This window comes from Mandrillus leucophaeus, unplaced genomic scaffold (genome assembly GCF_000951045.1).
Source record: "Mandrillus leucophaeus isolate KB7577 unplaced genomic scaffold, Mleu.le_1.0 Scaffold151, whole genome shotgun sequence".
NCBI lineage: Eukaryota > Metazoa > Chordata > Mammalia > Primates > Cercopithecidae > Mandrillus > Mandrillus leucophaeus.
In genome coordinates, this window is record NW_012101488.1 from 763,594 (window position 1) to 775,751 (window position 12,158).

General features: G+C 52.0%; 2 protein-coding genes and 1 long non-coding RNA gene across 5 annotated transcripts in view; 2 read left to right on the forward strand and 1 right to left on the reverse strand.

Annotated features, from left to right (window-relative positions):
• GEMIN7 (gem (nuclear organelle) associated protein 7) overlaps positions 1–5,695 on the forward strand; it is a 15,747-nt gene extending 10,052 nt beyond the window's left edge. For all 3 annotated transcript variants that reach the window (XM_011975086.1, XM_011975088.1, XM_011975087.1), the window contains one exon: positions 4,884–5,695. In XM_011975086.1, the coding sequence (XP_011830476.1) occupies positions 4,892–5,287 (396 nt within the window). In that variant the 5' untranslated portion in view covers positions 4,884–4,891 and the 3' untranslated portion in view covers positions 5,288–5,695. The remainder of the gene's footprint in view (positions 1–4,883) is intronic.
• LOC105535850 lies at positions 45–5,092 on the reverse strand. Its single transcript, XR_001005507.1, has 2 exons — positions 4,846–5,092; positions 45–360 (listed from the first exon to the last, which is right to left on the reverse strand). It is a non-coding gene; the product is annotated as an uncharacterized LOC105535850 (long non-coding RNA).
• A 2,050-nt stretch (positions 5,696–7,745) lies between the features above and the next one.
• The window catches only part of PPP1R37 (protein phosphatase 1, regulatory subunit 37), a 55,606-nt gene continuing 51,193 nt past the window's right edge, over positions 7,746–12,158 (forward strand). The window contains exon 1 of the mRNA XM_011975085.1: positions 7,746–8,309. Within this exon, the coding sequence (XP_011830475.1) occupies positions 7,805–8,309 (505 nt within the window). The 5' untranslated portion in view covers positions 7,746–7,804. The remainder of the gene's footprint in view (positions 8,310–12,158) is intronic.

A 12,158-nucleotide genomic window follows, 5' to 3' on the forward strand; every position in this document is an offset into this window, starting at 1 on the left:
CAGTGTTTCATCTGGGGCTATCAGGAGACGTCTGACAATTCATGGAGACGTTTTTTAAAAAAACATTGTATTGAGATGCAATTCACATTCACCAGTTCACTGTTCACCAGTGGTGACATTTTTGGCTGTCATAACTTGAAGAGGGGATGCTACTGGTATCTATTAATAGGGGGCAGAGGCCAGGATGCTGCTTAAATCCTACACCTATGCATTGGACAGGCCCCACAACACAGCAGATAATTATCTAGCCCCAAATGTCAATAGTGTCCAGATTGAGTAGCCCTGGTTCACATCCTTGGCCTATCTGCAGGGTCCTGTCTTGCAAGGAGCTCATAGTTCATGTGCAGAGACAGGAAGAGCCTAATAAGGAAAAGGACAATTTAGGCCAGGCACAGTGACTCACACCTGTAATCCCACCACTTTGGGAGGCTGAGGTGAGCGGATCACTTGAGGTCAGGAGTTGGAGACCAGCCTGACCAACATAGTGAAACCCTGTCTCTACTAAAAATACAAAAAGTAGCTAGACATGGTAGTGTGTGTCTGTAGTCCCAGCTTCTCGGGAGACTGAGGCACAAGAATCTCTTGAACCCGGGAGACAGAGGTTGCAGTTAGCCAAGGTGGCGCCACTGCACTCTAGCCTGGGCGACAGAGTGAGATTGTCTCCAAAAAAGAAAGAAAAAGGACAATTTCAGTCACCTCCCTTCTGTGCCTGGCCCCAGGGTCCTGGGTACCCAACGCTTGTCACTCAGCTCAGTTAGTCCTCACTAGGCTTTAGAGAGGAGAGGCCCACCACAGGGAGTGGTGAGGAGAGCCACAGGGAGTGGTACAGCTGCTAAAACGTAGGTCCTCCTCTCTCAGGTCTGTACCCACAAGGCTGGCATTTCCCTATATGTGTTTGACATCATAGCATAGTGCTTCATATGTCGCAGACATGTGCCAGACATCATAGGTTAGTTAGGTCATTGAGTCCCCATGCCAGCCCTGTGAGTTAGAGCTCTGTTTTACAGATGGGGAAACAGAGCACAGATTAGTCAAGCTGTTTAACCCCAGGTCACACAGCAATACTAACAATAAGAGCAGTTCACTATTATGGAGAACCTAGTATGTGCCAGGCCCTGTCTGGCAGGAGCCTGTTGAATCCTAATAACAGCACAGGCAGCAATTGGGGCTATTTTTCCATACAATGGAAGAGAAAGCTGTCTCTTACTGAGGTCTCATAGCCAAACCAGCCTGGGATCTCCACTCTTCATTTATTTTGTTGTTTGTTTGTTTTTTTTGAGAGGAGTCTTGCTCTGTCACCCAGGTTGGAGTGCAGTGGTGAGATCTCGGCTCACTGCAACCCCTGCCTCCCGGCTTCAAGCAATTCTCCTGCCTCAGCCTCCTGAGTAGGTGGGATTACAGGCATGTGCCACCATGCCTAGCTAAGTTTCGTATTCTTAGTAGAGATGGGATTTCACCATGTTGACCAGGCTGGTCTCGAACTCTTGACCTTGTGATCCACCTGCTTTAGACTCTCAAAGTGCTGGGATTACAGGCGTGAGCCATCGCGCCCGGCCAATGTTTGTTTGTTTTTGAGACAGAGTATTGCTCTGTTGCCCAGGCTGGAGTACAGCGCGCTGCACGACCTCTGATCACTGCAACCTCTGCCTCCCGGGTTCAAGTGATTCTCCTGCCTCAGGCTCCCCAAGTGGCTGGGATTACAGGCATGCGCCACCACATCCGGCTAATTTTTGTATTTTAGTAGAGACAGGGTTTTACTATGTTGGCCAGGCTGCTCTCGAACTCCTGACCTCTAGTGATCCTCTAGCCTCAGCCCCTAAAGTGCTGGGATTACAGGCGTGAACCACCATTCCCGGCCCATTCATGAATTCTCATTGGTCTCTATGGCAGGCAGTTTTCTGGGGGCTGGAGATCCAGCAGTGGGAAAAGCAAGGTGGCCACCTTGAAGCTTACGGAGGGAAAGGCGATGCAGGCAGATACAGGGAACTGAAAGTGCAAGGGCCCAAGAAGGGACTGCCAGGCATCGTGCCTGAGAATCAGCGAGGAGGCCTGTGTGGCTGGGGTGGGGAGAGCAAGCGTGGTACACCATGAGGGTGCCGGCAGGATCCAGAGCTCACAGGGTCAGCAGGGCTGTGGTGAGGACTTTGACTTTGTCTCTGAGCAAGACAGAAGCCACAAGAGGGCTCTGAGCAGAGAAGACATGTGATCTGACTCGGGCATTGACAAACAGGGTGTGGGTTGTAGACTGGGGGTGGTGAAGGTGGAAGCCAGGGTCCCAGAGGGGAGTTCACTACAGTACTCTAGGCAGGAAGCGTCTGTGACGGCAGCAGAATGCTGGCACTGGAAGAAGTGAGAAGTGTTAGGTTGTGAATAAATAAATGTGTGTGTGTGTGTGTGTGTGTGTGTGTATATTTTTTTTTTCTTTCTTTCTTTTTTTTTTTTTTTTGAGACAAAGTCTTGCTCTGTCGCCCAGGCTGGAGTACAATGGCGCCATCTGGGCTCACTGCAACATCCGCCTCCCAGGTTCAAGCGATTCTCCTGCCTCAGCCTCCTGAATAGCTGGGATTACAGGTGCCTGCCACCATGCTTGACTAATTTTTGTAGTTTTAGTAGAGATGGGGTTTTGCCATGTTGGCCAGGCTGGTCTTGAACTCTTGACTTCAAGTGATCTGCCCACCTCTGCCTCCCAAAGTGCTGGGATTACAGGTGTGAGACACTCCTTCCAGCCTTATACATTTTTTTTCTCAGCCTTTCTTTGTCTTTTATGACTTTAATATATATATATATATTTTTGAGACAGAGTCTTGCTTTGTTGCCCAGGCTGGAGTGCTGTGGTGCAATTTCGGCTCACTGCAAGCTCCACCTCGCGGGTTCACGCCATTCTCCTGCCTCAGCCTCCTGAGTAGCTGGGATTACAGGCCCCGCCACCACACCCATCTAATTTTTTGTATTTTTGGTAGAGACGGGGTTTCACCTTGTTAGCCAAGATGGTCTCGATCTCCTGACCTCGTGATCCAGCCGCCTTGGCCTCCCAAAGTGCTGGGATTACAGGCGTGAGCCACCGTGCCTGGCCATGACTTTAATATTTTTGAAAAGCCCAGGTTAGTTGGGCTGTTTTTGTTTTTTCTAAGACAAAGTCTCACTCTTGCCCAGGCTGGAGTGCAGTGGCGCGATCATAGCTCACTGCAGCTTCAACCTTCCAGGGCTCCAGTGATTCTCTTACCTCAGTCTTCTGAGTAGCTGGGACTTACATGAGTACATTGTCATGCCTGGCTAATAGTTTTTATTTTTAGTAGAGACAAGGTCTTACCATGTTGCCCAGGCTGGTCTTGAACTCCTGAACGCAAGCAATCCTCTCACCTCGGCCTCCCGAAGTGCTGGGATTGTAGGTGTGAGCCACCATGCCTGTCCCCGTTGTCCTTGTTTGGCCCAGAGGCTGGAAGATCACTTGAGGCCAGGAGTTGGAGAACAGCCTGGGCAACATAGTGAGACCCTGTCTCTTTAAGAAGAAAAAAAGGAATAACACAGAAGTGGTGCCCTGTCCTTCTTAGTGTCCCATTCCTGGAGATGTTGGCTTTGATCACTAAGTTAAGGGGGTGCGTACCAGGTTCCTCCACTATAAATTTGTGTTTGCCCCTTACAGTGAATGAATATCTTATGAGTCTGTTAATACTATGTAGCTACCTTATACTTCATCTAACTCCCATCCGTGTTTTTTTTTTTTTTTTTTTTGACACAGAGTCTCACTCTGTCACCCAGGCTGGAGTGCTGTGGTGCGATCTCCGCCCACTGCAGCCTCTGCCTTTTGGGTTCAAATGATTCTCCTGCCTTAACCTCCCAAGTAGCTGGGACTACAGGCACATGCCACCACACCCAGCTAATTTTTGTATTTTTGGTAGAGGCGGCGTTTCGCCTCTACCAGCATGTTGGCCGGGCTGGTCTGGAATTCCTGACCTCAAGTGATTCGCCCACCTTGGCCTCCCAAAGTTCTGGGATTACAGGTGTGAGCCACTGCACCCGGCCCTATCCACACATTTTTACATCTATTCCTTTTATATTTATTTACTTGCCAGTCTACAGTAAGGATTATATTTTTCTTCTCTTCCTTATTCATTTATTTATTATCAGTATGGATTATGGATTTCTGTTTTACCCAGTGGGTTATAATCTGTCACTATCATTATTGTATTCAAATAATTCCAGATTTGGCCACTTGGAGACCTTTCAAGCTAGCTCCTGTGTGAGTGGGAGTCTATCTAGAATATAGAATTTCCTGATGGATTGGATGGGTTGTGTGTGAGAGAAAGGTGGGGTTTGTTCTTTTTTTTAAGAGACAGCGTCTCACTCTGTCACCCAAGCTGGAGTGCAGTTGCACGATTACGGCTCACTGCAGTCTCCATCTCCTGGGCTCAACTAATCCTTCTCCCTCAGCCTCCTGAGTAGCCCAACTAATGTAAAATAATTTTTTTTGTTTTGTAGAAATGTGATTTCACTATATTGCCCAGGCTGGTCTCAAACTCCCGGCTTCAAAGTGATCCTCCTGCCTTGGCCTCCCAAAGTGCTGGGATTACAGGCATGAGCCACCATGCCTGGCCGGGTTCATCTTTTGGCAAATATTTATTGCCTGGAAGTTGAGATAAAGCTGTTTTAAAAGCAGACAAAGGTCTTTACCTTCATGGGGCTCATGTTTTTGTGCATGTGACACTTTGTTTCTGATCCAAGCCACTGGGGAATGATGGCACAGATTTTAGCGAGGTGGATCGGTTTGGGACAGGTGAAGTGGAGCTGCCTAGGTAGACCAGCCTCTGCTTCCACTCCTCCCTCCTCCATTAGCCCCTTGCTTACCATGTAATGACTTCCTGCCCTTTTTCTTCACTCAACAGCCAAGACAATGCAAACTCCAGTGACCATTCCTGTACCTGTGCTCCGGCTGCCCCGGGGCCCTGATGGCTTCAGCCGTGGCTTTGCCCCTGATGGACGCAGAGCCCCCCTGAGGCCAGAGGTTCCTGAAATCCAGGAGTGTCCCACAGCTCAAGAATCCCTGGAATTCCAGGAGCAGCGGGCCCGAGCCGCCCTTCGGGAGCGTTACCTCCGCAGCCTGCTGGCCATGGTGGGTCGTCAGGTGAGCTTCACGTTGCACGAGGGTGTGCGTGTGGCCGCCCACTTCGGAGCCACCGACCTGGATGTGGCCAACTTCTACGTGTCACAGCTGCAGACTCCCATAGGTGTGCAAGCAGAGGCGCTGCTCCGATGTAGTGACATTATTTCATACACCTTCAAGCCATAGAGACATTGTGTTCACTTTTCTGCTTGAGGCTGAGCCACTGTATCCCAGGCCTCCCAATGTTCCCGAGCCAGGAACTCTGGGCCCCACCGAGTTATGAGCTCCCTTGGAATTTTCAGCCAAGCTTTAAGCAAGTCTGGACTCCTGAGACCTCCTGGGTCTAGTCAGTAAAATTCTGCAACTCTAGGAATTCTAAGATCCCACTGGAAGGAATGCTCTACCTCACAGAACTCTGAACCCTACAGAAAGATGGGCCTGCTGCCATTTCTTGAAGACCAGGGCATCGGGGTGGGGTGATAAAGGAGACAACCTGCACAGGGGGGCGTTATTAAACAGGCTGCAAAGTTCAGCCACCCTGAAGATACTCCCCAGTGCTACTCTCCTGCTAAAGAACCAGTTACCCCAGGAAAATTCGACTCCTGTTTTTCTTTCTTTAATTAAGTATACCCACGGGGATGGAATAATCTTTAGGAGCTGGTAGGGTGGTTATCCCAGGGCTGAATCCAGTGGAGCTGGGCCAAGTAGGACAGGAGCCCAGATAAAGGTGTAGGGGCTGTAGGGCCGCAAGTCTCCTGGAAATGCTGGAGTGACCGGAATGCCGGGATTGGGAGATTAGGATTTGATTTCATTTTGGGGCGGGCGGTGGCTCGTGTTGGGTCACGTGGTCGTGCCCAAGCGCTCCTCCTGTTGCCCCACCTGTGGTTGCTGTGGACTGCACACGACAGCAGATTCGGTGTCCCCTCGTTGGAGGAGAATGGTCGGATCCCGAGTGGCGGCGCCCCTGATAAAAGGCCGAGGATTCGCGATCAGGGTGCAACTTCATCCCCCTCCTCTTTTCTCTCCAGCCTTGTAGCTTGGCCGTTCACATCACGCGCTTCACTAAGCCCCCTGTCACTAGTAACCTTTCAGGGCATTGTTTAAAAAGAAAGCAGTTTCTGTCCCCTTCTGTAGTTCCCTTAAATTCAGGATGTAAGCGAAGCCTTCCATTAAGTAAAGGTGAGCGTCGTTTTGTCTCAGTCGCGAAAGTGCGGCGGCCGATGATGAACCGCGCCAGGAGCAACCTCAGCTGCCTTCAGTCGGTTCGCGACGCCTAGCTCTCCAGTTGCCTTGGCGACGACGCGGCTCGCTCCGCCCAGTCCCCTTTTATGGTTTCAGCCCCGCCTCCTTCAGTTTGCCGGGTGCGCTTGGGACAGCGTGGCGAAAGTGCGGCGGCGAATGTCAAGCGTTGGGTCTGAGCCTAGGGGTGTGGCTTGAGCTCGCGCTGGTTTGTTCTTGCCTCGGTGACCCACCAGCCTTGTCACCCAGGATTTGGGTTGGCAGATTCGTCTCTCGCCTTTGGAATTTCTATCTTCTCCTAGGTTTTGTTTTTTAAAATCAGGCCTATGATACCGTTCATGGGCTCGTATTTATTTTAGCATTGCTCATGGGCTCATATTTATTTTAGTATTGTGATTTAAGTTGTATTTTATGCAACTACCCTTATACAGAGAGCTGTTGATGTAACTGCAGCGAGCAAATGGAAGACTGGAGACTACCGAAGAGGCCGAGGCTTCGTCTCCAGAGGAACCCTCTCTGTCAGCATCCATCAGCTGTACTCATATATTGAATGCAGCTCCTATCCGCCTTTCTTTTCGACTTCTTTATGCCGTTACCACTCTTCATCAGTTAGTCTAACCTCAGTGTTTTCATTCTTTCCTTTTTTTTTTTTTTTTTGAGACAGCGTCTTGCTCTGTCGCCCAGACCGGAGTGCAGTGGCACAATCTCGGCTCACTGCAAGCTCCGTCGTCTCCCAGGTTCACGCCATTCTCCTGCCTCAGCCTCCCGAATAGGTGGGACTACAGGCGACCGCCACCACGCCTGGCTAATTTTTTGTAATTTTAGTAGAGACGGGGTTTCACCGTGTTAGCCAGGATGGTCTCGATCTTCTGACCTCGTGTTCCGCCCGCCTTGGCCTCCCGAAGTGCTGGGATTGCAGGCGTGAGCCCCCGCCCCTGGCCCATTTCTTTCCTTTCGTTGAGACAGGGTCTCGCTATGTCTACCAGGTCGTAGTGCAGGGGCGCGATCAGTGCAGCGTCAACCTGCCGGGCTCAAGTGATCTTCCCACTTCCCAAGTAGCTGGAACTACAGTCTCCCGTAACCAGACCCTGCTAATTTTTAAATTTTTTGTAGAGACGGGGCCTTGCTATATTGCCCAGGCTGGTCTCGAACTCCAGACTCACGCGATCTTCCTGCCTCAGCCTCCCAAAGTGCTGGGATTATAGGCGTGAGCCGCCGCGCCCCGCCAGGTGTTTTCATTTCTAAGCACTCCATTTCCCTGGGCTCTTGACGAATGTGCGGGAGCTGAATATTTGTTATCTGGACTCAGGCGGGGAGGCGTGGGCTCAGCTTCGCGCTTGCGCGCTGCTCTTGGAGACGGCGTCTACCTCGCCCCGCCCCTCATAGTCTGCAGTTCCGGCTCTGCAGATTCGCTGCTCACGTTTCTTTTTTCCGTGGCCCTTCCTGCCCTTCGTTTCTCTCTTCATGTCACCCGCGGGACAACTCTACCTGCAAGTCGCTGAAATCGATTTTCTGCTTCTTATAGTAAGCGGCGGGCTCGCCAGCCTAGAGCGAAAGTGTGACTGCGAACGGGCAGGCGCGCGCGGGGCTCGGCGGAGGCGCGCTTGGGCTCCCGGCGGCGACGATTACGACGACTGGGAGAGCGGACGGAGGCGGCGCCTGAAGCAGTGGCGGAGCCCATGCCCCGGGACGGCGGGCGGGCCCGGAGAGACAAATCCGGGGCCCGGGGCATGTCCCCGGGGCCCCCGTGAGGAGGCGGCGGCGGCTATGGAGATCCCGCCGCAGGAGGCGCCGCCCGTGCCGGGCGCGGACGGCGACGTTGAAGAGGCCCCCGCCGAGGCCGGGTCTCCCAGCCCCGCATCGCCCCCCGCCGATGGGCGCCTCAAGGCTGCAGCCAAGCGCGTCACGTTCCCGTCCGACGAGGATATCGTGTCTGGAGCAGTGGAGCCCAAAGACCCCTGGAGACATGGTAGCTACCGCGGGTGAAGCGGGGGCGGGCTCGAGGGGGACCCAGGAGTCGGGAGGGATCGGTGCAGGGCCCGGCTCAGAGGTGGCGTTCAATAGATTGCACCTAATGGTGAATAAGGGGACAGTCGTCAGTTTAGAACCGGAGTCTGTTAGAGAGGAGGTGACTATGGAGTTGGGAAGGTGAAAAGTATGTGCTTTCTGCCGCACCCCACCCACCCGAGACAAAGATGGTGATCGTTTTAGGGTTTAAAAAGATGAGCAATTAAAGAAAGTTTGGTGATTTGTGAGATGTAGAGTGTGGCAGCCTTTGCGTTCGTAGTTCCACCAGAGAAGGAGAGAAAGAGCAGTCGGGAGGAGGAGCGGGTCAACGCTGGCCTCAAAAGGGCAGTTGAAAGAGTTTGATGGGTCTGGGGGGGTAAAAAACAGTTCAGTTGCTGGTCTGCAAGTCTCGGGTCAAGGAGTGGTCGTGTTGGCCACTTTCTTGGCTGGAAAGAGGGAGAAATATAAACTTGGACTGTGGCTATAGAAGATTTGGTGAAAAGGGAATCAAGGTAAGGTCTCAGAAGAGGAGCACAGGTGGTGGCCCATTTGTGGTTGGTTGAGTCAGAGGCAGTGTGGTTTTTATGTGTTCATTTTTATTGAGAGGAGGTCTTACTACATTGCCCAGGCTGGTCTCGAACTTCTGGGTTCAAGCTATCCTCCCTCCTTGGCCTCCCAGAGTGTTGGGATTACAGGCGTGAGCCACCGCCCCCGGCTGCAATGTGGTATTAAGAAGAAAAGCCAACGCCTACCGCCGCCTCCTCCTCCAACAAAAAGAAAAGCAGAAGGAAGGTTCTCAGTCATTCAGGAGCAGAGGATGTTTGGGGCATGGCTACGGAAGGGTCCTCTTGTTCCTTCCTGAGAAAGAATTGGGGGATGGCCGGGTGCATTGGCTCACGCGTGTAATCCCAGCACTTTGGGAGGCCAAGATGGGTGGATCACCTAAGGTCAGGAGTTTAAAACCAGCCTGGCCAACATGGGGAAACCCCGTCTCTACCAAAAATACAAAAACCAGCCGGGCATGGTGGTGCTCGCCTGTCATCCCATCTACTCAGGAGACTGAGGCAGGGAGAATCACTTGAACTCAGGAGGTGGAGATTGCAGTGAGCTAAGATCATGACCTTGTGCAGCCTGGGTGACAAGAGCAAAACTCCATCTCAAAGAAAGAAAAAAAAAGAATTGGGGGATGTTGTCAAGTCAGGAATTGGAGTTGCTGGCCAGTAGCAGGTGAGAGAACTGAGGAAGTTTGGCGGCTTGAAGTGTTGGGAGAGGGGGCTGGCCCACTGGAGAGGGTCAGGTGAGTGTTGGAGCTGAAAAGAGTGTGTTGGAGTCATAGGGCTGGGAAGGTGGAAAGTCGCTTGGGACATGCAGGGCAGTGTTGAGTCCATTTCATGCTGGAGAAGTCTATCAGTCCTTCTGGGGTGGAGCCCATGAAGTGAGGGATCAGACTGGTCATGGTTCTGTAGAAGCTGATCTGCCAGCCCTGCCTAAGGGGAGAAACTGTTGCCAGTCTGTGGACAGTGGAGGAATTGGTGGCTTTGATGTGAGGGTGGGAAACATGGTAACTGGAAACCGAACACACAGTGAGTCCATCATGAATGACAGTTTGGCTACTTATTACTACTTATTATTATTATTTTTTAGACGGAGTCTCCCTGTGTTGCTTAGGCTGATTCTCCTGCCTCAGCGTCCTGAGTATCTGGGATTACAGGCACCTGTCATCACACCTGGCTAAAAATGTCTGTATTTTTAGTAGAGATGGGGTTTCACCAAGTTAGCCAGGCTGGTCTCGAACTCTTGACCTCAGGTGATCTGCCCACTTCAGCCTTTCAAAGTGCTGGGATTACAGGCATGAGCCACCGTGTCCAGCTGGCTAGTTACTCTTAAAGAGACAGTGGTTAAAGTAAGACTTTTGGGCCGGGCGCCATGGTTCATGCCTGTAACCCCAGCCCTTTGTCAGGCCAAGGTAGGCGGATCACCTGAGCCCAGGAGTTCAAGACCAGCTTGGGCAACAAGGTGAAACCGTGTCTCTACAAAATATACAAAAATTAGCCAGGTGTGGTGGTACATGCCTGTAGTCCCAGCTACTCAGGAGGCTGAAGTGGGAGGATCACTTGAACCCGGGAGGTCAACAGTGCAGTAAACTGTGATTGCATCACTGAACTGCAGCCTGGGTGACAAAGACCCTGTCTTAAAAAAAAAAAAAAAAGACTTTTGTCACTGGGAGCCAGCCAGCTCCTTGGGCTCTGGGCCCCAGGCATAGGTGGTTAGTTTGGGACCGGGCCACAGTCAGAATGGCCCCTGGCTATAGCGTGGTATCCAGTCAGAGCAGGAACCGGGAAGACCTGGAGAGGCAGAGCAGGGTGTTTCAAAAGCAGAGGCTCCAGGTCAGGTCCTTCGAGACCTCGGACTGGTTACCTGACTTCTGAGCCTCAGTCTTCCCGTCTGTGAAGTAGGTGGCAATACTCTTGCCACGGAATTTAGGCAAGGACTGGATGAGGTCACATATGGAAAGGAATCAGATAGGGTGAGCGTTCTTGATGGCAGTCATTGTTATTAAAACAGTGTTGGTCATCTTAGGCTGGTGTAGAGGAGTTCATGCATAGGGTGGGGCCTGGATGTGGCTGCTTCAGAGGCTTCCAGGAGAGAAGAGAGCCGGCAGTCAGTGCATGGGCCTGGAGTGAGGGGTGAGGAGGAAGATGGTCAGTTTGTAGACTGAAGGGTCAGGGGTGAGGGCAGCAAGAGAGTCTGGCACAGATTGGGCATTGGGGGGTAAAGTTCCTGGTCCGCAGTTTCTCAGAAAAGGTTTGGCTTTCATTCAGTAAACCACTTTTCCTCTCCAAGGCTCTGTTTCTTTCTTTGCAAATGGAGGTGCTACTTTTTACCATGGGGTAGTTGTGAGGATGAAGTAAGATAGTCCTCATAAATTTCTGCCACATAAATAGCAGCTGTCATCCAGGCAGATTTGTTTTTTGCTTGTGTGTTTGTCTGTTTTCACGTGCAGTCTCGAAGAGACAGTGAAAGAATTGGAGAGTCAGAAGGCTGTCTGTCAAGAAAAGAGGGGCAGTTGGAGCCTGGCTGAGAGGAGTTTAGAGGAGGGGTGCCGGTTGGTCTATCCTGGGTAAGGGGTAGAGCAGGTAACACTCTCCAGGCGGGGGGAGTCTCTCATTCCAGCGGTTGAGAGAGGGGCAGTAAGGCCTGGTCGGGACTCACACTCCGGAGGAGTCCGTGCGTCTGAGCTGCAGAAGTGATGACGTGAACTGGACTGGAAGAATTGGTCCATCCTGGTTGGGAGGAGGGCTTGAGGAGTTGCCCTGGCAGTAAGGAGTTGGGTGATCTTGGGCCTGGGCAGAGGAGGGGTCACTGGTGAAGTTGGTGAGTTTGGACAATGGGATTTGCAGAACAGAAAACCCAAGGGCCTGGGAACAGCAAGGAACACGGGATAGGCTCCGTGCTGGGGAGGACAGTGGAGTGGTTCACTGGCCATGAGGCTGTGGGAGGTGGAGGGTTCGCCAGGGTGTAGAAGAGGAATTGTGGTACAGAAAGTGGGTGTAAGGGGAGACCCAGGTGAGAGGCCAGAGGGTCTGGGGCTGGGGGACTGCAGGGAGGAGTTACTTGGTCTTGGAACAAAGGTGGGAGATTCGTTGGCATCAATCTGGTAAACTGGGGAGTGATGGGGGGTGTCATTTGAGCTGTGAACCTAGTGCAAGGGTGGCGTAACCCCAAGGCCAAGGGGTGACAGAAGAGCTGACGGGTCTGAATTGGGGAGACTCAGTCATCCGGAAGCTGTTGTGCCGTGCTAGCGATGGAG